This window comes from Somniosus microcephalus, chromosome 3, assembly GCF_052327205.1.
Source record: "Somniosus microcephalus isolate GS21.2 chromosome 3, FLI_Smic_1.0, whole genome shotgun sequence".
NCBI classification, from domain to species: domain Eukaryota; kingdom Metazoa; phylum Chordata; class Chondrichthyes; order Squaliformes; family Somniosidae; genus Somniosus; species Somniosus microcephalus.
Window position 1 is genome coordinate 14,248,753 of NC_140989.1, and position 25,612 is coordinate 14,274,364.

At 47.3% G+C, this 25,612-nt stretch overlaps 1 protein-coding gene across 2 annotated transcripts in view; it reads right to left on the reverse strand.

The window, feature by feature from the left end:
* Positions 1-25,612, reverse strand: part of vip (vasoactive intestinal peptide) — a 122,562-nt gene that overhangs the window by 13,640 nt on the left and 83,310 nt on the right. The window contains exons 1-2 of one of the 2 annotated variants that reach the window (XM_085979221.1): positions 1,904-2,166; positions 1,404-1,521 (exon numbers count right to left, since the gene is read on the reverse strand). In XM_085979221.1, coding sequence (XP_085835347.1) covers positions 1,404-1,510 — 107 coding nt within the window. In that variant the 5' untranslated portion in view covers positions 1,511-1,521; positions 1,904-2,166. Of the gene's footprint in view, positions 1-1,403; positions 1,522-1,903; positions 2,167-25,612 lie in introns of those variants that run through there. The other variant, XM_085979220.1, reaches the window with a different exon arrangement.

Sequence of the window (25,612 nt, forward strand, 5' to 3'; positions counted from 1 at the left end):
AAACATGCATCGGTATAGCCTTAAACAGCCCAGCCGCAAACATGCATCGGTATAACCTTAAACAGCCCAGCCACAAACATGCATCGGTATAACCTTAAACAGCCCAGCCACAAACATGCATTGGTATAACCTTAAACAGCCCAGCCACAAACATGCATTGGTATAACCTTAAACAGCCCAGCCACAAACATGCATTGGTATAACCTTAAACAGCCCAGCCACAAACCGCATGAACAGACCACAGATGACAACAATCCAAATTGCAAACAGCATTAGACCAACAACAAGCCAAATTCGTCCCAAGCAACTGATGTTAAGGGCAGTGTGTGTACAATTTGAGGAAGAATTATTCTTGTCGCAATGTATAACGACTGTGTCAATTCATTCATGAAGTTTTTCAGGCGGTTTCCGATTTCCCCAGACAAGAGCAGGTCTCCAACCATTTACCAGAGTCTCTGCACAGGATCATACCAATTTTCTCCCACCGACATTCTCGACAAACTTCAGAAAGGAGTTAGCAATATCCGGAGAGAGAATACTCTGTAGGAAGAAAAGCTTCCTCGCCATTTAGCAAATATCGAGAAGGAGCTGATCAACTTTACTATCTAGCGTTCTCCACACCCAACAACAATATATAGAGTGCTAAGGTCTAGGGTTATCCAGCAGAGAGTGGGGAGACCACCTCACATTCACTCCGAATCCCACACACTTTACAAGTTGATCCCAGCTCAAACCCAGGAACTGGCCGTGCATTCTACTGTGAGTGGCCATTCCTCCCAAGAGATCTATGCCGGCGTTTCTGCTCCACGAGAGCCTTCTCCCGCCTTTCTACATCTCACCCTATCAGCACAATCTTCTATTCCTTTCTCCCTCGTGTGTTTATCCAGCTTCCCCTTAAATACGCTTCTGCTATTCGCCTCAATCACTCCATGCGGCAATCCTATCCGTCAACGTGGGCGCATTCATTACTTAGCATAATCACGGTGCTTGATGAAGTAAAATCAGCCCAAATGCATTGAATGAGCTACAGCTATGGTCTTCTTCTCCCCCCATTCCGCCAGCTCCTGTTGAAACAGCAAAGCTCCGGGCACGAAGCTGAGATGGTCAGTATACCAAGGAAGTCTATGGACCATATTTATGTGTCACACACCGCTCCAAGCCCCCTGCCCCTCTCTCTCTGTATCAGCCCCACTCCCTTCTCCGAGAGTGCTAGTGGAACCATTCCATTTCATGTCCACATGCAATTGTTTTAGCTTAAAGTTGGTGCTATAGAAGGTTTGAGGCTGCAGTACGATTGCCTTCTTGTAAAGTGCCCTCATTGTTATATTTTGATTGGTAAGAGGGAATGTCCTGTGCCCGGAGCGCTGCACTCTCTCGGGGAGAAGGCGGAGAGCAACACTTACCTCAAGTTTGAGTAGGTTCCAAGCGCCGGGAACCCCGATCCTCGGGAGCAGAGAACATTAAGGAGAGCGAAAAGCGTCACCAAGTGGGAGCTGAACCTGATCACCATCGCGACGGATCCTGCAATCCGAGATAGGAACGTTTTACTCAATAAATCCATCCACAACAACCTTCTTCCCGGCTCCCCTCCTCCCCCCTCTCACTCAGCCCAACCTTTCCGACCTGGATCCTTATTGAATATCAAGCAAATGAATTTTTAAATTTTTTTAAAAAGGAGCCACTGCAATCATTCCTGAAAACAGGTGTACTTTCAGAAATGGACCAGGACACAAACTCGCCGAAGTTCTAACTTATTATCTTTTCAAACCATTTAATTTAAGGTTATCAAACTATCATATCGGCTGGAATTACGTGGGAAGGATACACTGTTAAATATGGTGCATTCTTTTTTACATTGTCCTATCACAGATTGAAAGAAGAAGATTTCATTTGAAAAGCTTACCAGATACGGATGTGCTACTTGGCGTTAGGTGCTGTCCCCGGTGCTGAAGTGGAGAACTAGTCTGAGGAATCGAAGTGCAAAGATCTCTTTGTCTCTCTCTCTCTCTCTCTCTCTCTCCCAAGTCTCTTTGTACCTCTTACAGTGTCTCTTTAGCTGTTGTCTCTCTTATAGGGAAGTCGAGATCTGTTCGTTCTCCCTAACCCCCTCAGCTAGAACTCTGACACTCAACACCCAGAACCGTCCTGGTTTTATACAGGGCAAGTCGCCGGACACAAAGGGCAGGCACGTTTCCGTTCCCAAAAAGAGACATAAATAAATACATATATAAAGACGTCATCGGCATTCCCTGCGGAATGGGAGCGCGTAGTCAGAGCCCGTTGAGCAATTTATTGAAGGAGGTGCTTGCAATTTGCGATGAGCCCCAAATCCAGGTCCCACTGCCGCTTCCTCATCTCCCTCTTACTCATCCGCAAATTAGAATGAACGATCTTGTAACTCCCAAACTTTCACCTGCTTACTGTATCCATATATATGAATATGTGTGCGTGAGTTTTAACAGTTAGAGAGCCCTCCCCTTTCATTGAAGGAGGCCATTCCATCCAATAGTTCCTGTGACAGCTCTTTGAACGAGCTCTCCAATTAGTCCCACTCCCCCTGCCCTGCAATTTCCCCCCCTTCCAGTGTTTATCCAATTCCCTTCTGAAAGTTACTATTGAATCTGCTTCCACTGTCCTTTCAGGCAGCGCGTTCCGTAATTGTGTTAAAAAACACTTCTCATTTCACCTCTGATTCTTTTGCCAATCACCTTAAATCTGGGTTACGGCCTTTCTGCCAGCAGAAACAGTTTCTCCCCCTCTACTCTATCAAAACCCTTCATGATTTTGAACACCTCTATTAAATCTCCCCTTCACCTTTTCTGATCTAAGGAGAACAATCCCAGCTTCTCCAGTCTCACCACATAACCATCCCTGGTACCGTTCTATATACAGATGGATTAATGTCATTACAACTAAAAGCACCCAACAAAGCAATCCGAGTAATAGAACGTGAGGGTTTGTGCAAATGTAGTTTTGATACTTAATTTTATCTCTCCCACTCCTTAATTGTCAGAATATTGGATGCAAAATAGATATGCACAACCTACAAATTCATTGGCAGGATAGGCGCACCAACGTCAGTGTTCTCACTCAGGCCAACATCCCCAGCATCGAAGCTTTGACCACGCTCGTTCAGCTCCAATGGATGGGTCACATTGTCCGCATGCCCGATACGAGACACCCAAAACAAGCGCTCTACTTGGAGCTCCGGCACGGCAAGAGAGCCCCAGGTGAGCAGAGGAAATGCTTCAAGGACACCCTCAAAGCCTCCTTGAAAAAGTGTAACATCCCCACCGACACCTGGGAATCCCTGGCCCAAGACCGCACAAAGTGGAGGAGAAGCATCCGGGAAGGCGGCGAACACCTCGAGTCTCTTCACCGGGAGCAAGCAGAAGCCAAGCGCAGGCAGCGCAAGGAGCGCACGTCAACCCAAGCACCACACCCACCCGCCCCTTCAACCACCGTCTGCCCCCACCTGTGACAGAGACTGTAGGTCCCTCATTGGACTCATCAGTCACCTGAGAACTCATTTTTAATGTGGAAGCAGGTCATCCTCGGTTCCGAGGGAATGCCTAAGAAGAAGGATGCACAACCACATTTGGGAGAATATTAGATCAGGTCGATATTAAATCACCTTATCAGGGATGAAATTGTACTTCAAATGATACTTTTGGATACCATAAAATAAAGGCAAAGCTGATCAAAGGAACAATTAATCTCGATTGGAAACTGCTTCATTGTACCGGGTGTGTGGTACAATTGCATGGTTAGTCAATGGTCTTAATGTATTGCATTACCGTCTTTAGCAAAGACCGATCGATACCTTGGGTGGGTTACCAAATATAATCTAATGGAGAGGTTCACGAAGTTTAGGTGTGGATTACTGGATATGGGGAGTGCATAACAGATTAGAAACTAATCCGTTTAGCGTGTTTGTATACAAAATATTTAATGCCTGAACGTGAAGTAGAGGCTGTAAAGCAAGCAAGGAGTTCCAACTGCTTATGTACAAGAATGCCTAGAATTGGGACTGTATTTTATGCAGAAATTCGTAAATATAAAGGTAACAAAATCATAACTGCTAGTTAAGATGGCCAGATGGAAAGCTATTCTTCAAAGTAGGAGAGATGTAAGAAATCATATTGTTTCAAACGGTTTATATATAGAGGAAGGATGGCAGGGGATTAGAATAATGGATACCTGGGAGTGAGTTACAGGCTGGAATCTAATCGAGGGGTTCGGGTGGTTTATATATAGAATAATGGATACCCGGGAGTGAGTTACAGGCTGGAATCTACTCGAGGGGTTCTGGGGCTTTATATATAGAATAATGGATACCTGGGAGTGAGTTACAGGCTGGAATCTAATCGAGGGGTTCAGGTGGTTTATATATAGAATAATGGATACCTGGGAGTGAGTTACAGGCTGGAATCTAATCGAGGGGTTCGGGGGGTTTATATATAGAATAATGGATACCTGGGAGTGAGTTACAGGCTGGAATCTAATCGAGGGGTTCGGGTGACTTATATATAGAATACTGGATACCTGGGAGTGAGTTACAGGCTGGAATCTAATCGAGGGGTTCGGGTGGTTTATATATAGAATAATGGATACCCGGGAGTGAGTTACAGGCTGGAAATGAAGAGTTTGGATTGTTTCTATAGAGAAAGTAACTGGCACCTAATAAAGATATTCAATATGTGTATACCTGGGAATAAGTTACAGACTATAATGTAATAAAGTTTCAATTGAATTATATTGAGAATAATGGATACCTGGGAGTGGTTACCAAGGAGCAATCTAATCAGGAAATCTACTGAGCTCACAGAGTGCTGGATTCAATCTTTGAGCCAATGACAAGTCGCCTGGATCCCCCAATACCAGATTGGATAGATCGCGTGTTCCGGGTTCTTGAGAATTGAAGACGCCCACATGTGATCTAACCACCGCCAATCTTTTCAGTAATCGTGAACAGCTGATTAATGAGTTAATATGCATAACACATTCTCTGCTCTTTCACAACGTATTCACCCACAAGTCATACAAAAGATTCGCTTTGTGTCGTGTTTCTGTTCTGTTTGAAGGTGACAATCAAACACAGGGAGGGAACTTTCCCTTTGTGCCCAGCGTGCAATCAGTTTTTAAACCCACCTTTCGGAAGAAGAGGCTGTACAAAGCGCACAGACACAATCTTCCCCACGGTGTACGCCTGTTTGTTTGCGTCATTGCATTCAAACTTAGGAGTTTAATGAGATCTTGAAGCGGGAGGTGAAGTATATTCCACTGACCTGCACTGAACGATGATCGGGCGGTATATTTTGACGGATATTTGCCTTTAATTTTGGCCCCTCACCCCGACCAATGGGGCACGTTTGACGTGTTTTGGAATTAAATGCAATTAGAAAGTCTATTACAAAGCGTTAACTTTCTATGATGTTATAGCATCTGACGACGGTGATCGTTAAAGCGAAGCTGTCCAGATGTGTATCTGGAAACAAACTCCATGGAGTCATTCCCGCAGCATCAAGACTAATTGGCTGTTTGTGCTGTTCTGACGCTTATTTAAATTTCAGTACAATCTGCTGTGGTTTATCAAGTTCTAATAATGCGGATTTAGTTATTTAATGATTGTATCCGTTCATTCTTCTCCTACTGGACAATTGGACTTGGGTGGGGGGTGTTGCATGGAGTGGTCCCTGCTGCAACACATTTTTAAATCGGTTCATGGCCTGTAATTTCTGCGGCCTGGAGGAGTCAGTCTTCCATGTACACATTGTGAGAGGTTGCAGCCCCTCTTTCACTGTTTGAAGGGGGGTGCACCTCGATTTTTGGCTGCACTTCCGTCCCACGCTCCCAGTCTTTGGTCACCCGGTGCGGGGGGTGAGAGCGGGCAGATCGGGACTGCTCCTTGGCCTGGCCAGAGTGGCCATCAACAGGTCCAGGCAGCGGGCGGTCGAGGGGGCTGTTTGGCCTGACTGCCCTGCCTCTCTTCCGCGGCCACGTTGGCGCCCGGGTGGACCTGGAGATGGAGCATGCGGTGTCCGCCGGCACGCTTGAGGCCTCCCGCGACCGGTGGGCGCTGCAGGGACTGGAGTGCATCATTACCCCCGGCAACAAAATTGTGATTTGACTTGTTAAGTTCCATTTAAATTTGGTTTAATTTGTGGTTTATTGGTTGTGCCCTGTTAAAAGGGAGCTCTTGCTTACGGTCTTATTGGTGATGGTGCCAGCCGTCAATCACCGAATTCAACATAAAAGGTGGAGTGGACAATTTAAAAAAATCGAAAATACTCTTTTTCAGATCCGATTATATATCTGATTAAATATTCAGAAAACCAAAAGAAAGAATGCTGGATACCTGGGCGTGAGTTACATTATCGATTCTAATTGAAGGCTTTTATATATAAAATAATGATTACCTGAGAGTCAGTTACAGGCTAGAATCTAACAGTAACTCAAATAGTTCATATATAGGATATTGGGATTTTTTTCAAATCTCGGGATATGGGCGTCATAGGCAAGCCCAGCATTTACTGCCCACCCCTAGTTGCCTTTGAGAAGGTGGTGGTCGCCTTCTTCTTGAACCTCTGCAGACCGTGTGGTGAAGCTGCTCCTGCAATGCTGTTAGTTGGGGAGTCCCAGGATTTTGACCTGTCTAATAATGAGTTAATCTGATCTCATAACCAACTGGATTCAATCTTGGGAAATATACAACCGTCACATGGACCCACTCCTTTGACAATAATTTTTGATACTTGGGATTGAGCTACAAGATGAATCCAATTGAGAAGCTTAGATTATTTATCTAGAGAATAGTGGTCACTTGGAATTGAGTTATAGCTTGGAATCTAAGTCAAGGGTTCAGTTGCATCTTTATATAGAGTAATGGATACCTGCGAGTGAGTTACAGGTTGGACCCAATCTAGGGATAATCCCAGATAAATAGTCCCTTAACTAACTATTTGACACAGCTATTCATTTAAGAAATGCCTCCCTTCAGAGATTGCAACAGGAGCTGATAGTGTAAGATTAGCATGTCGCACCAGATTTGAGTTTGATGTTACCTCAGAGTCTAGTTAAGACCCAAATTAAAGCATCCATGACCAATTTTGCAACTCTGAAGGAACATCTACTAGTAAGATAGATGCCTTCCATCACATGAAATGCCCCTGATTTTACTATTATAATTTAATTTGTTATTTTATTTAAAATCAGCTTGAATGAGGTAACCCAACCCCCAGAATATTAGTGTTGTCACCCCTCAAGTGATGGCAGTTGAATGTGTCCTCTTGTAGCCAGCCTTGCTTAGCCCCAAATAGGACCCAGATTTAATCTCATCCCATCTCACTCAGTGCATATCAAAATGCTTAAAGGATTGCAGTGTATGTATGTGAACACACGAAGCGTAGTAATCAAGGTAAGTGAGTTGCAGGCACAAATAGTCACATGGGAATATGATGTTGTGGCAATAACTGAGACCTAGCTCAAAAAAGGGCAGGATTGGGTATTAAATATTCCTGATTATAAAGTTCAGGAAAGATAGGGAAGGAAAGATAGGAGGTGGTGTGGCAGTATTGGTTAAGGAGAATATTACAGTGCTGGAGCGAGAGGATGTCCTGGAGGGGTCAAGGACTGAATCTATATGGCTAGAGTTAAGAAATGATAGAGGTGCCATTACACTCCTAGGTGTATTCTATAGACCACCAAATAGTGGGAAAGATATGGAGGAGCAAATTAGCAGAGAAATTACAGAGAGATGCAAGAATGATAGAGTAGTAATAATGGGGGTCTTCAACTATCCTAATATAGACTGGGATTGTAATAGTGTAAAGGGCAGAGAAGGGGAAGAATTTCTGAAGTGTTCAGGAGAACTTTCTTGATCAGTATGTTTCCAGCCTGACGAGGGAGGAGGCATTGCTGGATCTGGTTCTGGGGAATACGGTAGGTCAAGTGGAGCAAGTGCCAGTAGGTAAACATTTAGGGAACAGTGATCATAGTATCATAAGGTTTGGATTAGCTATGGAAAAGGACAGGGAGCAATCTAGAGTAAGAATGTTTAACTGGGGGAAGGCCAATTTCAGTGGGATGATAACGGATCTGGCCCGGGTAAACTGGAATCAAAGAATGGCAGGCAAAACTGTATTGGAACAATGGGCTGCCTTTAAAGAGGAAATAGTTCGGGTACAGTCGAGGTACATTCTCACGAGGGGGAAAGGTAGGGCAACTAAAGTCAGAGTTCCCTGGATGATGAAACAGATAGCCAATATGATGAGGCAGAAAAAAGGCATGTGTGACAGATGTCAGGTTGCAAATACATCTGAGAATCAGGCTATATACAGAAAGGTCAGAGGAGAAGTGAAAAAGAAAATAAGAGGGGCAAAGAGAGGGTATGAGAATAGAATGGCAGCCAACATAAAAGGTAATCCAAAAGTCTTCTATAGGCATATAAATAGTAAAAGGGTAGTAAGAGGAGGGATGGGGCCGATTAGGGACCAAAAAGGAGACCTATGCATGGAGGCAGAGGGCATGACTGAGGTACTAAATGAGAACTTTGCATTGGTCTTCACCAAGGAAGAAGATGCTGCCATGGACATAGTGAAGGAGGGGAATAGTGGAGCCACTTGATAGTATAAAAATTGATAAAGAGGTATTAGAAAGGCTGGCTGTACTTAAAGTAGATAAGTCACCAGGAGCGGATGGGATGCATCCTAGGATGCTGAGGGAATTGAGGTCAGAAATTGCGGAGGTACTGGCCATAATATTTGATATACCTATCAATTCGTCCAATAAAAGGCGACGAGTTAGGAACGTAACTAAAGGTTTTTATTGACTAAATAACAGAGCCCACCCTCGTGGGTGATCGGGTCCAACAAGGAGGAATACCAGCCAGTCGACTACCTTTATACCTGGGCAGGTAGGTGGAGCCATGGGCGGAGTCGGAGGTGGTCAGCCCAGGTATAACAGCGCGACAAGAGGCGACCTCGTATCGTGATACAACGGTGATAACAATACAACAGTGATAACTATAGTGTAACGATAAAGTGGTTTACCACATTCACCCCTTGTTTAGATTTGAGTCCGGCGGGGTGAAGTGTACTACCAGTTCTGGTATGTCAGTCTGTCCGGAGGCCTCGTAAGCCTCTCCGATCGTCGCAGCGGCGGTGCTGCATTATCCGGTGTTAGTGCTGGTGTCTGCGTGGTCGGCGAAGGCTCGTGGGGTTCCGGCATGCCGTCTACCTGGGCTGGAATTGGGGGGGTGGTGGGGGGGGGTAAAGGTGGTGTCTCCGGAGTGCCCGAGGGTGCGAGGTCTCGTAAGGAGACAGTGTCCTCCCGCCCGTCTGGGTAAGCCACGTAGGCGTACTGGGGGTTGGCGTGCAGGAGGTTCACCCTTTCGACCAGGGGGTCTGTTTTATGGGCCCTCACGTGCTTTCGCAGCAAGACGGGCCCCGGAGAGGTCAGCCAGGTTGGTAGAGTGGTTCCCGTAGTCGACTTCCTGGGGAAAACAAACATTCGTTCATGGGGGGTGGCGTTAACGGCAGTGCAAAGTAGTGACCGGATGGAGTGCAGCGCTGTCGGGAGGACTTCCTGCCAGCGGGAGGTTGGGAGGCCCTTAGACTTTAAGGCTAAGAGGACGGCCTTCCATACCGTCGCGTTCTCTCTTTCCACCTGGCCGTTCCCTTGGGGGTTGTAGCTGGTGGTCCTACTTGCTGCAATACCTCTCGCTAGTAGGAACTGACGGAGTTCCTCGCTCATGAAAGAGGAGCCCCGGTCACTATGTATATAGTTTGGGAACCCGAACAAGGCGAAGAGGTCGTTCAGGCATTTAATGACCGTGGTACTGGTCATGTCTGGGCAGGGGAAGGCAAAGGGGAAACGGGAGTACTCATCAACAATGTTGAGGAAGTACACATTACGGTCAGAGGACGGGAGGGGCCCCTTAAAGTCGATGCTCAGGCGCTCGAAGGGGCGGGTGGCCTTGATCAGGCTTGCTCTGTCCGGCCTAAAGAAGTGCGGTTTGCACTCGGCGCAGGTCTGGCAGTTCCTGGTTATGGTCCTGACCTCCTCGATGGAGTAGGGCAGGTTGCGGGCCTTAATGAAGTGGTAAAGTCTGGTGACCCCGGGGTGGCAGAGGTCGTTGTGGAGGGTCTGAAGTCTATCACTTTGCGCGCTGGCGCATGTAATTCGTGACAGAGCATCGGGGGGTTCGTTCAGCTTACCTGGCCGGTACAAGATATCATAATCGTAGGTGGAGAGCTCGATTCTCCACCTCAAGATCTTGTCATTCTTGATTTTGCCCCTCAGCTTGTTATTAAACATAAAAGCGACCGAACGTTGGTCGGTAAGGAGGGTAAATCGTTTGCCTGCCAGGTAGTGCCTCCAGCGTCGTACCGCCTCCACAATCGCCTGGGCCTCCTTCTCGACCGACGAGTGTCGGATCTCAGGGCCCTGTAGGGTCCTTGAGAAGAAGGCCACCGGTCTCCCCTCCTGGTTAAGGGTGGCGGCTAGGGCGAAGTCGGATGCATCGCTCTCGACTTGGAAGGGGATGGACTCATCCACTGCGTGCATAGTGGCCTTGGCAATGTCTCCCTTAATGAGGGAGAAGGCTGCGCACGCTTCCTCCGTAAGGGGGAAGGATGTGGACTTCATGAGGGGTCTGGCTTTGTCCGCATAATTGGGCACCCATTGGGCATAGTAGGCGAAGAGCCCCAGGGTTCTCTTAAGTGCCTTAGGGCAGTGGGGGAGGGGTAGCTCCATGAGGGGGCGCATTCTTTCGGGGTCGGGGCCGATGAGTCCGTTCTCTACTACACAGCCAAGGATGGCAAGGCGCGAGGTGTTAAACACACATTTCTCCTTATTGTAGGTGAGGTTCAGCCGTTGGGCTGTACGGAGGAATTTCTCCAGATTCACGTCGTGGTCCTGCCGGTCGCGGCCGCAGATGGTGACGTTATCTAGGTAGGGGAATGTGGCCTGCAGTCCGTTCTGGTCAACCATCCGGTCCATCTCCCTTTGGAAGACCGAGACCCCGTTGGTGACACCGAAGGGGACCCTAAGGAAGTGGTATAGGCGCCCATTCGCCTCGAAGGCGGTGTACTGGCGGTCCTCGGGGTGGATAGGGAGTTGGTGGTAGGCCGACTTAAGGTCGATGGTCGAGAATATGCGGTATTGTGCAATCTGATTGACCATGTCAGATATGCGGGGAAGGGGGTATGCGTCCAGCTGGGTGTATCTGTTTATGGTCTGGCTGTAGTCGATGACCAGGCGATTTTTATCGCCGGTCTTAACGACCACGACCTGGGCACGCCAGGGGCTGTTGCTCCCCTCGATGATGCCCTCCTTCAGGAGACGCTGCACCTCAGAGCAAATGAAAGCTCTGTCCCCAGCGCTGTACCGCCTGCTCTTGGTAGCGACGGGTTTGCAGTCGGGGGTGAGGTTAGCGAACAGGGAAGGTGGCGGCACCTTGAGGGTGGATAGGCTGCAGGTGTTACGCGGTGGGCGGTTTAACCTTCGCTGGTTGTCGACTGTGAGTGGGGGGAGGGGTCCACCGTATGCTAGGGTTACACTTTGGAGGTGGGATTGGAAGTCCAGCCCTAGTAGGACGGCAGCGCAGAGCTGGGGGAGGACGAGGAGTTTAAAGTTTTTATACTCTGTACCCTTAACCGACAAGGTCACAGCACAGTAGCCGCTAATGTCCGTGGCGTGGGACCTCGATGCCATCGAGATTCGGTTGCGCGTTGGCAGGACAGGGAGGGAGTAGTGGCTCACCGTGTCTGGGTGGATGAAGCTCTCCGTGCTTCCGCTGTCGAACAGGCAGGTCGTGGCATGGCCGTTTACTTTGATGTCCATCATCGACTTGGACAGGTGGTGTGGGCGGGCTTGATCCAGAGTGACGGAGGCTAGCGTGTAGGTAAGCGAGTCGTTGTCGTCTGCGGGCGAGGCGGTCGTCGGGTCCGGGGGCCCGGTGGCAGTCGGGCGTGGTGGGTAAAATGGCGTCTCCCACGAGGTAGGACAAAATGGCGGAGAAGATGGCTGCCCCCATAACTCACATGAGGCACTATTGGGGTCGGTTGCCTTGATCAAAGATGGCCACCCCCATGACTCACGTGTGGGGATACTGGCCTCAGTTGCCTTGAAAGAAGATGGCCGCCCCCACAGTTCGCATGAGGCACTGCTGGCCTCTGAAGATCCGCTCCTGCAGGCCTTAGAGAAATGGCCTTTCTTCCTGCAGGTTGTGCAGGTAGAGTTCCTGGCTGGGCAGCGCGACCTCGGGTGCTTCTCCTGGCCGCAAAAGAAGCAGCCGGTGGCCCGATCGCGGGTGCCCGATGTCGGAGCCGGTACCGGGGGTGGCGGGCCCGGTCGGGTCCGGGACGCCGACGCTGAGGTAGGTCCCGGGGGCGGCGCTGCGAAGGGTATTGCGGTAGGGGTCGGGCCCGAGTCCCAGGGTCGCGAGCAGTACCTGGAAAACGCCTCCTGGTCCTGATGGGCCACCTCCAGGGAGAGAGCGAGGGCTTCAGCTTTGTCCAGGTCGAGGTCTTTAGCTTCAAGCAGTCTTTGCCGTGAGTAGTCGGACCGTAGGCCTTTCACAAAGGCATCGCGGATATTATCTTCCGTATTTTCAACAGCCGTCACCGCTTTAAAGTCACAGTTCCTGCCGAGTGCTCTTAGCGCCCGTAAAAATTCAGCTACAGACTCTCCTGGCTGTTGCGGGCGGGATCTTAGGAGGTGCCTGGTGTACATGTAATTTACCGGGCTGCGGTACTGCTGTTTCAGTAGGTTGATAGCGGCCTCGTACGTAGTCGTGTCCTGTATGAGTGCGTATACTCTCGGGCTCGCTTGGGCGTTCAGAAGTCTTAGTTTGGATCTCTGCGGGGCGCCGGATTCTTCCAGGTAGGATTCGAAGCAGTCCAGCCAGTGTTTGAAGTTGAGGGCTGCGTTTGCTGCCTGTGGGTTTAGATCCAGGTACGGTGGTTTGAGGGCTTGCAGCCAAGCCGGCTGGTGTGGCTGTGCTTCTGGGAGGGCTTCTGGCTGGCCAGTAGTAGACATCTTTAAAATTTAGTCAATAAAATTGATATACCTATCAATTCGTCCAATAAAAGGCGACGAGTTAGGAACGTAACTAAAGGTTTTTATTGACTAAATAACAGAGCCCACCCTCGTGGGTGATCGGGTCCAACAAGGAGGAATACCAGCCAGTCGACTACCTTTATACCTGGGCAGGTAGGTGGAGCCATGGGCGGAGTCGGAGGTGGTCAGCCCAGGTATAACAGCGCGACAAGAGGCGACCTCGTATCGTGATACAACGGTGATAACAATACAACAGTGATAACTATAGTGTAACGATAAAGTGGTTTACCACAATATTCCAATCCTTCACAGATACGGGGGTGGTGCCAGAGGACTGGAGAATTGCAAATGTTACACCATTGTTCAAAAAAGGGTGTAAAGTTAAACCCAACAACTACAGGCCAGTCAGTTCAACTTCGGTAGTGGGGATGCTTTTAGAAACAGTAATCAGGGACAAAATTAACAGTCACTTGGATAGCTGTGGATTCATTAAGGAAAGCCAACATGGACTTGTTAAAGGAAAATCGTGTTTAATTAACTTGCTCGAGTTTTTTAATGAGGTAACAGTGAGGGTTGATGAAGGTAATGCAGTTACATAGAAATATAGAAGATAGGAGCAGGAGTAGGCCATTCGGCCCCTCGAGCCTGCTCTGCCATTCAATGCGATCATGGCTGATCATCCAAATTCAGTACCCTGTCCCTGCCTTCTCTCCATATCCCTTGATCCCTTTAGCCTCAAGAAATATATCTAACTCCTTCTTGAATATATTTAATGAACTGGCCTCAACTGCCTTCTGTGGTAGAGAATTCCACAGGTTCACCACTCTCTGGGTGAAGAAATTCCTCCTCATCTCTGTCCTAAATGGTTTACCCCTTATCCTTAGACTGTGACCCCTGGTTCTGGACTCCCCGGCCATCGGGAACATCCTTCCTGCATCTAGTCTGTCTAGTCCTGTTAGAATTTTATAATTTCAATGAGATCCCCTCTCATTCTTCTAAACTCCAGTGAGTATAAGCCCAATTGACCCAATCTCTCCTCATACATCATTACCGCCATCCCAGGTATCAGCCTGGTGAATCTTCGCTGCACTCCCTCCATGGCAAGGCGACCAAAACTGCACACAATACTCAAGATGTGGTCTCACCAAGGCCTTGTACAACTGCAGCAAGACATCCTTGTTCCTGTACTCAAACCCTCCCGCTACGAAGGCCAACATACTATTTGCCTTCTTAACCGCCTGCTGCACTTGCATGCTTACCTTCAGCGACTGGTGCACAAGGACACCCAGGTCTCGTTGCACCTCCCCTTCTCCCAATCTATTTCCATTCAGATATTAATCTGCCTTCCTGTTTTTGCCACCAAAGTGGATAACCTCGCATTTATCCACATTATATTGCATCTGCCATGCTTCTGCCCAATCACCCAACCTGTCCAAATCATCCTGGAGTTTCTCGGCATCTTCCTCACAGCACACACGCCCACCCAGCTTTGTGTTGTCTGCAAACTTGGAGATATTACATCTAGTTCCCTTGTCTAGATCATTAATATATATTGTGAATAGCTGGGGTCCCAGGACCGATCCCTGCGGTACCCCACTAGTCACTGCCTGCCACTTGAAGAAAGACCTGTTTATTCCAACTCTTTGCTTTCTGTCTGCCAACTAGTTCTCTATCCAAGTTAATACCTTGCCCCCAATCCCATGTGCCTTAACTTTACACATTAATCTCTTATGCGAGACCTTATCGAAAGGCTTCTGAAAATCCAAATACACCACATCCACTGGTTCTCCCTTATCTATTTTACCAGTTTAATCCTCAAAAAATTCCAGTAGATTGGTCAAGCACGATTTACCTTTTGTAAATCCATGTTGACTTTGTCCGATCCTGTCACTGTTTTCCAAGTGCTCTGCTATTACATCCTATATAATGGACTCTAGCATTTTCCCTACTACCGATGTCAGTTGATGTGGTGTACATGGATTTCCAAAAGGTGTTCGATAAAGTGCCACATAATAGGCTCACCAGCAAAGTTGAAGCCCATGGAATAAAAGGGACAGTGTCAGCATGGATATGGAATTGGCTAAGTGACAGGAAACAGATAGTAGTGGTGAACAGTTGTTTTTCGGACTGAAGGAACGTATACAGTGGTGTTCCCCAGGGGTAGGTTCTAGGACCACTGCTTTTCTTGATATATATTAATGACTTGGACATGGGTGTACAGGGCACAATTTCAAATATTGCAGATGACACTAAACTTGGATGTATAGTCAACAGTGAGGATGAGACTGACAGACTTCAGGAAGACATAAACAGGCCGATGAAATGGGTGGACACGTGGCAGATGAAATTTAACGTGGAAAAGTGTGAAGTGATACATTTTGGTAGAAAGAATGAGGAGAGTAAATATAAACTAAAGGGTACAATCCTAAAGGGGGTGCACGAACAGAGAGACCTGGGGGTATATGTGCACAAATCGTTGAAGGTGGCAGGGCAGGTTGAGAAAGCAATTAAAAAGGCTTACTGGGCTTCATAAATCGAGGTATAAGTACAAAAGTTTGGAAATGATGATGAACCTGTATAAAACACTGGTTCGGCCCCAACTGGAGCACTGTGTCCAATTCTGGGCACAACACTTTAGGAAGGATGTGAAGGCCTTAGAGAAGGTGCAGAAAAGATTTACGAGAATGATCCAGGAATGAGGGACTTCAGTTACGTTGATAGACTGGAGAAGCTAGGGTTGTTCTCCTTAGAGCAGAGAAGATTGAGAGGAGATTTGATAGAAGTGTTCAAAATCATGAATGATCTGGACAGAGTAGATAGAGAGAAACTGTTCCTATTGACGGAAGGGTTGAGAACCAGAGGACACAGATTTAAGGTGATTGGCAAAAGAACTAAAGGCGACATAAGAAAAATCTTTTTTATGCAGTGAGTGGTTAGGATCTGGAATGCGCTGCCTGAAAGGGCGGTGGAGGCAGGCTCAATCTTATCTTTCAAAAGGGAGTTGGATAAGTATCTGAAAGAAAAGAATTTGCAGGGCTACGGGGAACGGGCAGGGGAGTGGGACTAGCTGAGAGTCGGCACGGGCTCGACAGGCCGAATGGCCTTCTTCCGTGCTGTAACCATTTTATGATTCTATGATTCTAAGATTACAGAGTTGCACTCAATTACTGAACCACTGTTGTAGGCAAACAAAAGGACGCATCCCATTGTTTAATGATGTTCTGTAATGGACACATTTAATGTGATACCGCTGTTTGTGGGACCTTGCTGTGTGCACATTGGCTGCTGTGCTTCCCTATATTATGACAGTGACTACACTGCATGGGCAGTGAAGAGCTTTGGGACGTCCTGAGGTAACGAAAAGTGCTGTATAATTGCAAGTTCTTCCTTTTAAAGGTAACAATACATTCTAATAAAGATATATCCATGATTTACAAAGTGCTGCTTCAGGTGGCAGTGATATTTTCGTCTCGCATATTTTTTTGCCACTGTGACAGCCTTAGCTCAGTTGGAAGCACTCTCACCTCCTGAGACAGAAGCTTTTTTGTTCAAGTCCCACTCAAAAGACTTGAGCACATAATCTAGGCTGACACTCCAGGGCAGTGCTGAGGGAGTGCTGCACTGTCGGAGGGGCCGTCTTCCAGATGAGACGTTAAATCGAGGCCCAATCGGCCCTCACAGGTGAAAGTGAAAGGTGGCCATGATTGAATTTATATGGAGGGAAAGGTTAGGAAGCACAGAAGGGGCAGTGGAGAGAGGGCAAGGTGAGTTGAGTTTGAAATCACAATCACCAACTCTATGTACATTTTCACACCCACCTACCTGCACACATTAACATCCACGCCTACTCAAGCATACTCTTCTACTTATGTTCACACACACACCTACCCATACACACACATTCACACTCATACACCTCTACTCACACACTCAGATGAAAAAACAGCTCTACACAGACACACATTTCCTATGCATACATGTACCTACTGTCTACTACACAAATGTTATTCACACAATTACTCTCATCGCACACACATATATATATATAGTCTCATTTGTCCACTTTCACACATAGACTCCCATCTAAATCCTGTACCCACTCACAGAGATACATCTCTCTCTCGTTCTCTTGTATGCCTTTCCCCAACCTCATTATCACTTATCTGTTGGCTTATTTCAGTTAGTATCACGATCATTCCTCAATGTAAAGGTTGTGGGTACAAGCCCTATCCCAGAAACACGAGCACACAATCCAGGCTGACACTTCACTGCAATACTGAGTGAGATGTCATTTTATGGGCATTGACGTGATGCCCAGCCTACCTATTTAGGTGGATACTAAAGATCCCGTGGCACGATTGTTAGAAGAGCAGGGGAATTCTCCCGGGTGTTCTGGGTCAGCGTTCCCCCTTTAACCAACATCTCCCAAACCAATAATCTGCTCATTCTTTCATTTGCTGTTTGTGGGATATTGCTGTGTTCAAAATGGATGTTTCTTTTCTTGTATAGCAACAGGGGTTGCATTCTAAAAATAATCCATTGGGTTTTGGACCATCTTAAGGATGATGGTGAGGCTCTACTTCAATGCATATTCTTTCTTTGTTGCAGTTTATAAACAAATTGCATCATTACCATTCACCTGCTTAACTGCAACTTTCCCCAGACGCTAAGACTGGAGTAGATGGGATGATATGGATCAGCAGTCAAAGGATTGGAATAGATGGGACAATGAAATTGGCAGTCAAAGCAAGATTGAGTAGATTGGACCTATACTTTCTGGAGTTTAGAAAAATGAGAGGTAACCCATTGAAACAAGATTCTGACCCCAGCTATTCACAATATATATTAATGATCTAGACGAGGGAACTAGATGTAATATCTCCAAGTTTGCAGACGACACAAAGCTGGGTGGGCGTGTGTGCTGTGAGGAGGATGCCGAGAAACTCCAGTATGATTTGGACAGGTTGGGTGATTGGGCAGAAGCATGGCAGATGCAATATAATGTGGATAAATGCGAGGTTATCCACTTTGGTGTCAAAAACAGGAAGGCAGATTATTATCTGAATGGCAATAGATTGGGAGAAGGGGAAGTGCAACGAGACCTGGGTGTCCTTGTGCACCAGTCGCTGAAGGTAAGCATGCAAGTGCAGCAGGCGGTTAAGAAGGCAAATGGTATGTTGGCCTTTGTAGCGAGAGGGTTCGAGTACAGGATCAAGGATGTCTTGCTGCAGTTGTACAGGGCCTTGGTGAGACCACACCTTGAGTATTGTGTGCAGTTTTGGTCGCCTTATCTGAGGAAGGATGTTCTTGCCATGGAGAGAGTGCAGCGAAGATTCACCAGACTGATACCTGGAATGGCAGGAATGACGTATGAGGAGAGATTGGGTCGATTGGGCTTATACTCGCTGGAGTTTAGAAGAATGAGAGGGGATCTCATTGATACTTATCAAATTCTAACAGGACTAGACAGACTAGATGCAGGAAGGATGTTCCTAATGGCCGGGGAGTCCAGAACCAGGGGTCACAGTCTAAGGATAAGGGGTAAGCCATTTAGGACAGAGATGAGGAGGAATTTCTTCACCCAGAGAGTGGTGAACTTGTGGAATTCTCTACCACAGAAGGCAGTTGTGTCCAATTCATTAAATATATTCAAGAAGGAGTTGGATATATTTCTTAAGGCTAAAGGGATCAAGGGATATGGAGAGAAGGCAGGAACAGGCTACTGAATTTGGATGATCAGCCATGATCTCATTGAATGGCGGAGCAGGCTCAAGGGGCCGAATGGCCTACTCCTGCTCCTATCTTCTATGTTTCTATGTTTCTATGAAGGGGATTGACAGGGTAGATGCTGAGAGGTTGTTTCCCCTGGCTGGAGAGTTTAGAACTAGGGGGCATCATTTCAGGATAAGGGGTCGGCCATTTAAGACTGAGATGAGGAGGAATTTCTTTACACAGAGGACTGTGAATCTTTGGAATTCTCTGCCCCAGAGGGCTGTGGATGCTGAATTGTTCAGTATATTCAAGGCTGAGAGAGATAGGTTTTTGGACTCGAGGGAAATCAAGGGATATGGGGATCGGGCGAGAAAGTGGAGTTGAGGTCGAAGATCAGCCATGATCCTAAAGAATGGCGGAGCAGGCTCGATGGGCCATATGGCCTACTCCTGCTCCTGCTCCTATGTCCTATGTTCTTATGTGAGGACTGGAATAGATGGGACAATGGGAATCAACTAGTCCATCTACATTATTAAATAAAATGGTTGTTATATTATGTTAATGATGCTTTGCTTTTTCTAATGTAAGAACTTATAAAAGTTAATCTTAATAATCTCGAGGTGATCTTTTTGTGTTACGATGAGTTTATTTGCGAGTGGCAGGACAGAGGCTGCAGGGCAAGACCAACTTTCTCAAAGGAGTTTTAACACCCTTAAAAGAGAAAAAAAAATAGGTACTTCAGCAAATCAAACTGGAACTGTGCTGGTGAAATTCATTAACAGAATGAAGGGCCCGGGTCCCTTGTATCAGGGGACGCTGGTCTGTGCACAAAGTTAATAAGGAAATTGTTGCTGGGGAAATTATTCCGCTCACAGAATGGATAACATCACAGTCTCAATCTGTTTACACGGAAATAAATGAATTACCCTCCAACACACGGGAAGCCTGCACATCATCCTGTGAGCTTTGAGTTAAACCAGGGATCCAGATGAATTTTCTTAATTCCCCTTAATCTGCTTTGTCACGAATGCCTGCCGACTTCTGGCATTAAATGGGAGGAGAGAGGGGGGAGGTCATTCAATGAGAAGAAAGAAAAAGAAAGACTTACATTTATATCGCGGCTTTCATAGAAACATAGAAACATAGAAGATAGGAGCAGGAGTAGGCCATTCGGCCCCTCGAGCCTGCTCCGCCATTCAATGAGATCATGGCTGATCATCCAAATTCAGTACCCTGTCCCTGCTTTCTCCCCATACCCCTTGATCCCTTTAGCCTTAAGAAATATATCCAACTCCTTCTTGAATATATTTAATGAATTGGCCTCTACTGCCTTCTGTGGTAGAGAATTCCACAGGTTCACCACTCTCTGGGTGAAGAAATTCCTCCCCATTTCTGTCCTAAATGGCCTACCACTCATCCTTAGTCTGTGACCCCTGGTTCTGGACTCCCCGACCATTGGGAACATTCTTCCTGCATCTAGTCTGTCCAGGCCTGTCAGAATTTTATAAGTTTCAATGAGATCCCCTCTCATTCTTCTAAACTCCAGCGAGTACAAGCCCATTCGTCCCAATCTCTCCTCATACGTCATTCCTGCCATCCCAGGTATCAGCCTGGTGAATCTTCGCTGAACTCCTTCCATGGCAAGAACATCCTTCCTCAGATAAGGCGACCAAAACTGCACACAATACTCAAGATGTGGTCTCACCAAGGCCCTGTACAACTGCAGCAAGACATCCTTGTTCCTGTACTCAAAGCCTCTCGCTACGAAGGCCAACATACCATTTGCCTTCTTAACCGCCTGCTGCACCTGCATGCTTACCTTCAGCGACTGGTGCACAAGGACACCCAGGTCTCGTTGCACTTCCCCTTCTCCCAATCTATTGCCATTCAGATACTAATCTGTCTTCCTGTTTTTGCCACCAAAGTGGATAACCTCACATTTATCCACGTTATATTGCATCTGCCATGCTTCTGCCCAATCACCCAACCTGTCCAAATCATCCTGCAGTTTCTCGGCATCCTCCTCAGAGCACACACGCCCACCCAGCTTTGTGTCATCTGCAAATTTGAAGATATTACATCTAGTTCCCTTGTCTAGATCATTAATATATATTGTGAATAGCTGGGGTCCAAGGACCGATCCCTGCGGTACCCACTAGTCACTGCCTGCCACTCCGATAAAGACCCGTTTATTCCAACTCTTTGCATTCTGTCTGCCAACTAGTTCTCTATCCAAGTCAATACCTTGCCCCCAATCCCATGTGCCTTAACTTTACACGCTAATCTCTTATGCGGGACCTTATCGAAAGCCTTCTGAAAGTCCAAATATACCACATCCACTGGTTCTCCCTTATCTATTTTACCAGTTACATCCTCAAAAAATTCCAGTAGATTAGTCAAGCACGATTTACCTTTTGTAAATCCATGTTGACTTTGTCCGATCCTGTCACTGATTTCCAAGTGCTCTGCTATTACATCTTTTATAATGGACACCAGCATTTTCCCCACTACCGATGTCAGGCTTACCGGTCTCTAATTCCCTGTTTTCTCTGTACCACCTTTTTTGAATAATGGGGTAACATTAGCTACCCTCCAATCCATGGGTACTGTTCCAGATTCCATCGAATGTTGGAAGATGATCAGCAAAGAATCTACTATTTCTAGGGCCACTTCCTTAAGTACCCTAGGATGTAGATTATCAGGCCCTGGGGATTTATCGGCCTTCAATCCCGTCAATTTCCCTAACACCATTTCCCTTCAAATACTGATTTCTTTCAGTTCCTCCCTTTCATCAGACCCTATGTTCCCCGACATCTCTGAGAGGTTATTTGTGTCCTCCTTTCTGAAGACAGAACTGAAATATGTATTTAATTGGTCTGCCATTTCTTTGTTCCCCATTATAAATTCCCCTGATTCTGACTGCAAGGGACCTACGCTTGACTTCACCAATCTTTTTCTCTTCACATATCTATAAAAGCCTTTAGAGTCAGTTTTTATGTTCCCTGCAACTTACTCTCATATTCTATTTTCCCCTTCTTAATTAACCTTTTTGTCCTCCTTTGTTGAATCCTAAACTGCTCCCAATCCTCAGGTTTACTGCTTTTTCTGGCCAATTTATATGTCCTCTCCTTGGATCTTATGCTATCCCTAATTTCCCTTGTTATCCACGGTTCAGTCCCCTTTTTTGTTTTATTTTTATGCCAAAATGAGATGAACAAATTCTGTAGTTCATCCACGCGGTCTTTGAATGTTTGCCATTGCCTATCCACCGTCAACCCTTTGAGTGACATCCCCAATCAATCCTACCCAACTCGCGCCTCAGACCATCATAGTTTCCTTTATTAAAATTCAGGACCCTAGTCTCTGAGTCAACTACTTCATTCTCCATCTTAATGAAGAATTCGATCGTATTATGATCGCTCCGACCCAAGGGGCCTCGTACAACAAGATTGCTAATTAATCCTTTCTCGTTACATAATACCCAGTCTAAGATGGCCTGATCTCTGGTTGGTTCCTCGACATATTGGTCCAGGAAACCATCCCGTAAACACTCCAGGAATTCCTCCTCTACAGTATTGTTACTAATTTGATTAGCTCAATCTATATGTAGATTAAAGTCACCCATGATGACTGCTGTGCCCTTATTGCATGCTTCTCTAATTTCCCTTTTAATGCCATCCCCAACCTCCGCATTACTGTTTGGAGGTCTATATACCACTCCCACTAACGTTTTCTGCCCCTTGTTTTTCTCAGTTCTACCCATACAGATTCCACATCATCAGAGCTAATATCCTTCATTACAATTATGTTAATCCCTTCTTTTACCAGCAATGCTACCCCACCTCCCTTTCCTTTTTGCCTATCTTTCCTGAATATCGAATACCCCTGGATGTTGAGTTCCCAGCCTTGGCCACCCTGGAGCTATGTTTCCGTAATCCCAATCAAATCATATTAGTTTACCTCTATTTGCGCAGCTAATTCATCCTTATTACAAATGCTCCTCGCATTAAGACACAAAGGCCTAGAAATTCAGTGCCCTTAGCACCGATTTTGCGGTGCTAGAGGGCCTAGCGCTGCAATTGGCGTCGGTTCCTAAATTGCCTGGGGCCCTTCCGCGGCGGTAGACCGGTAGCGCTGCGCCGGCACCGATGACGTCATCGGTGTGCGCAGCGTCCCGGTTGCCGTGGTAACCCGGCCCCAAGCCGAAATTCAGTTGCGCCCGCCTCGCCCGTGGCAGGCGCAACTAAGACTCTGGCAACAGAGTCTTCCCCCAGTGTGCGCCGGCGCATAAAGGTGGAGCGGCGGCCGGCCGCGTTCCCAGCGGCCGCCTGCCCGCACCTCCCTTCCCGGACTCCTGCATTCCCCCCCGCGGCCCTGATCAGTGTCTCATGCGAGCCCGGCACTTCCCCGAGGTGCCGGGCTCAGATGTCGGGTCAATCCGCCGGACAGTTGTCGGCTGCAGGCAGCTCCTCCTTAACAGGAGGAGGAGGCCTGCAGTTCCCCCGCCTGCCGCACCGCATCGGGTGCCGCAGCGGGGGATTAGCACCGGGAAACCCAAGTTGACGCCTCTTTTGAGGCGCTAAAGGAGGGTTTTAGCGCCCGCCGCCGTCTGGGCCCGGCGCACCCGAATTTTCGTCGGGCGCTGCCGCATTACCGCTGGCGCAAACTTTCTGGCGCTACAGCCCTGGCAAGACCAGAACCCAATTTCTAGGCCAAAGCCTTCAGGCTTGTTTTTTTAACGCTCTTGGACCTATTAGAATTATTATTTACTGTGGCCATGTTTGATTAAACCGTTGATTTCTCTGACTGCCACTTTTGTTTTTCTCCTTCCTATCTTTTGCTTTTATCCTTGTTTCCCTTTCCTCTGTCCCCCTGCTCAGGTTCCCAACCCCCTGCTATTTTAGTTTAAACCCTCCCCAACAGCACTAGCAAACACTCCCCCCAGGGCATCGGTCCCGGCCCTACCCAGGTGAAAACCGTCCGGTTTGAACTGGTCCCACCTCCCCCAGAACCGGTTCCGATGTCCCAGGAATTTGAATCCCTCCCCCTCGCACCATTCCTCTAGCCACGTATTCATCTGAAATATCCTTCTATTTCTACTCTGACTAGCACGTGGCACTGGTAGCAATCCTGAGATTACTACCTTTGAGGTCCTATTTTTTAATTTACCTCCTAACTCCCTATATTCAGCTTTTAGGACCTCATCCCAGTTTTTACCTATGTCGTTGGTGCCTATGTGCACCACGGCAACTGGCTGTTCACCCTCCCCTTCTAAAATGTTCTGCAGCCGCTCTGAGACATCCTTGACCCTTGCACCAGGGAGGCAACACACCATCCTGGAGTCTCATTTGCGGCCGCAGAAACACCTATCTATTCCCCTTACAATAGAATCTCCTATTACTATAGCTGTACCCCTCTTTTTCCTCCCATCCTGTGCAGCAGAGCCACCCCTGGTGCCAGGAAGTTGGCTGCTGCTGCCTTCCTCTGATAAGCCATCCCCCCCAACAGTACTCAAAGTGGTGTATCTGTTTGAGAGGGGATGTCCACAGGGGACCCCTGCACTACCTGCCTGCACCTATTACTCTGTCTGTTGGTCACCCCTTCCCTTTCTGCCTGTGCAACCTTTGCCTGCGGTGTGACCAATTGCTTAAACATGTTATCCACGACGTCCTCAGCATCGCAAATGGTCCAGTATGTATCCAATTGCAGCTCCAGCGCCACAATGCGGTCTGCCAGTAGCTGCAGCTGGACACACTTCCTGCACACATAGTTGTCAGGGACACAGGAAGTGTCCCTGAGTTCCCACATAGCGCAGGAGGAGCATACCATGGGGCTGGGCTCTCCTGTCATGACTTACACTTTAATTAATTGAAATTAAATTAAATCAAATCAATCCCACCAATTACACTACAGTTAAATGGTATATTTAAGGGCCCTGGTTTACCAACAGTCCCCGCTACACCACAGAGTCTTTAGAAACTATAAACCACAGAGTTAAAGTTTAACTGAGTTCGGAGACTGGAGATTAGTACACTCTGAGGCCTATCTGGTCTCTGGCACTCTTTTAATCTAACCGCTCTGCCGATTCTCCCGCAGGTCCGCCACTCTCGCCACTCTGGTGCCTACCTGGTCTCTGGCACTCTTTTAAGCCCGCCGCTCCACCGATTCTCCCGCAGGTCCGCCGATCTCGCCGCTTTCACGACCACCGGACGTCTCAAAGCGCTTTGCAGCCACTGAAGTACTTTTGAAGTGTAGTCACTGTTGTAATGTAGGAAACACGGCAGCCAATTTGCGCACAGCAAGCTCCCACAAACAGCAATGTGATAATGGCCAGATAATCTGTTTCTTAGTGATATTGGTGTGGAGATGCCGGAGTTGGACTGGGGTGGACAAATGTAAGAAATCACACAACACCAGGTTATAGTCCAACAGCTTTATTTGAAATCACAAGCTTTCGGAGCGCTGCTCCTTCTTCAGGTGAAGTGGAGAAATGCATAAAGACACAGCTTATATAGTCAGAGAATCATGTCAGATGTTTACAGGTAACCTTTCCAATGGCAGTTGGAAAGGTTACCTGTAAACATCTGACATGATTCTCTGACTATATAAGCTGTGTCTTTATGCATTTCTCCACTTCACCTGAAGAAGGAGCAGCGCTCCGAAAGCTTGTGATTTCAAATAAAGCTGTTGGACTATAACCTGGCGTTGTGTGATTTCTTACATTAGTGATATTGGTTGAGGGATAAATATTGGCCAGGCCAACAGGGAGAACTGTGCGACAGGAGAGACTGTCAGAAAGGCAATGCAATAACTCATGTGCACCTGGGCAGGATGGGAT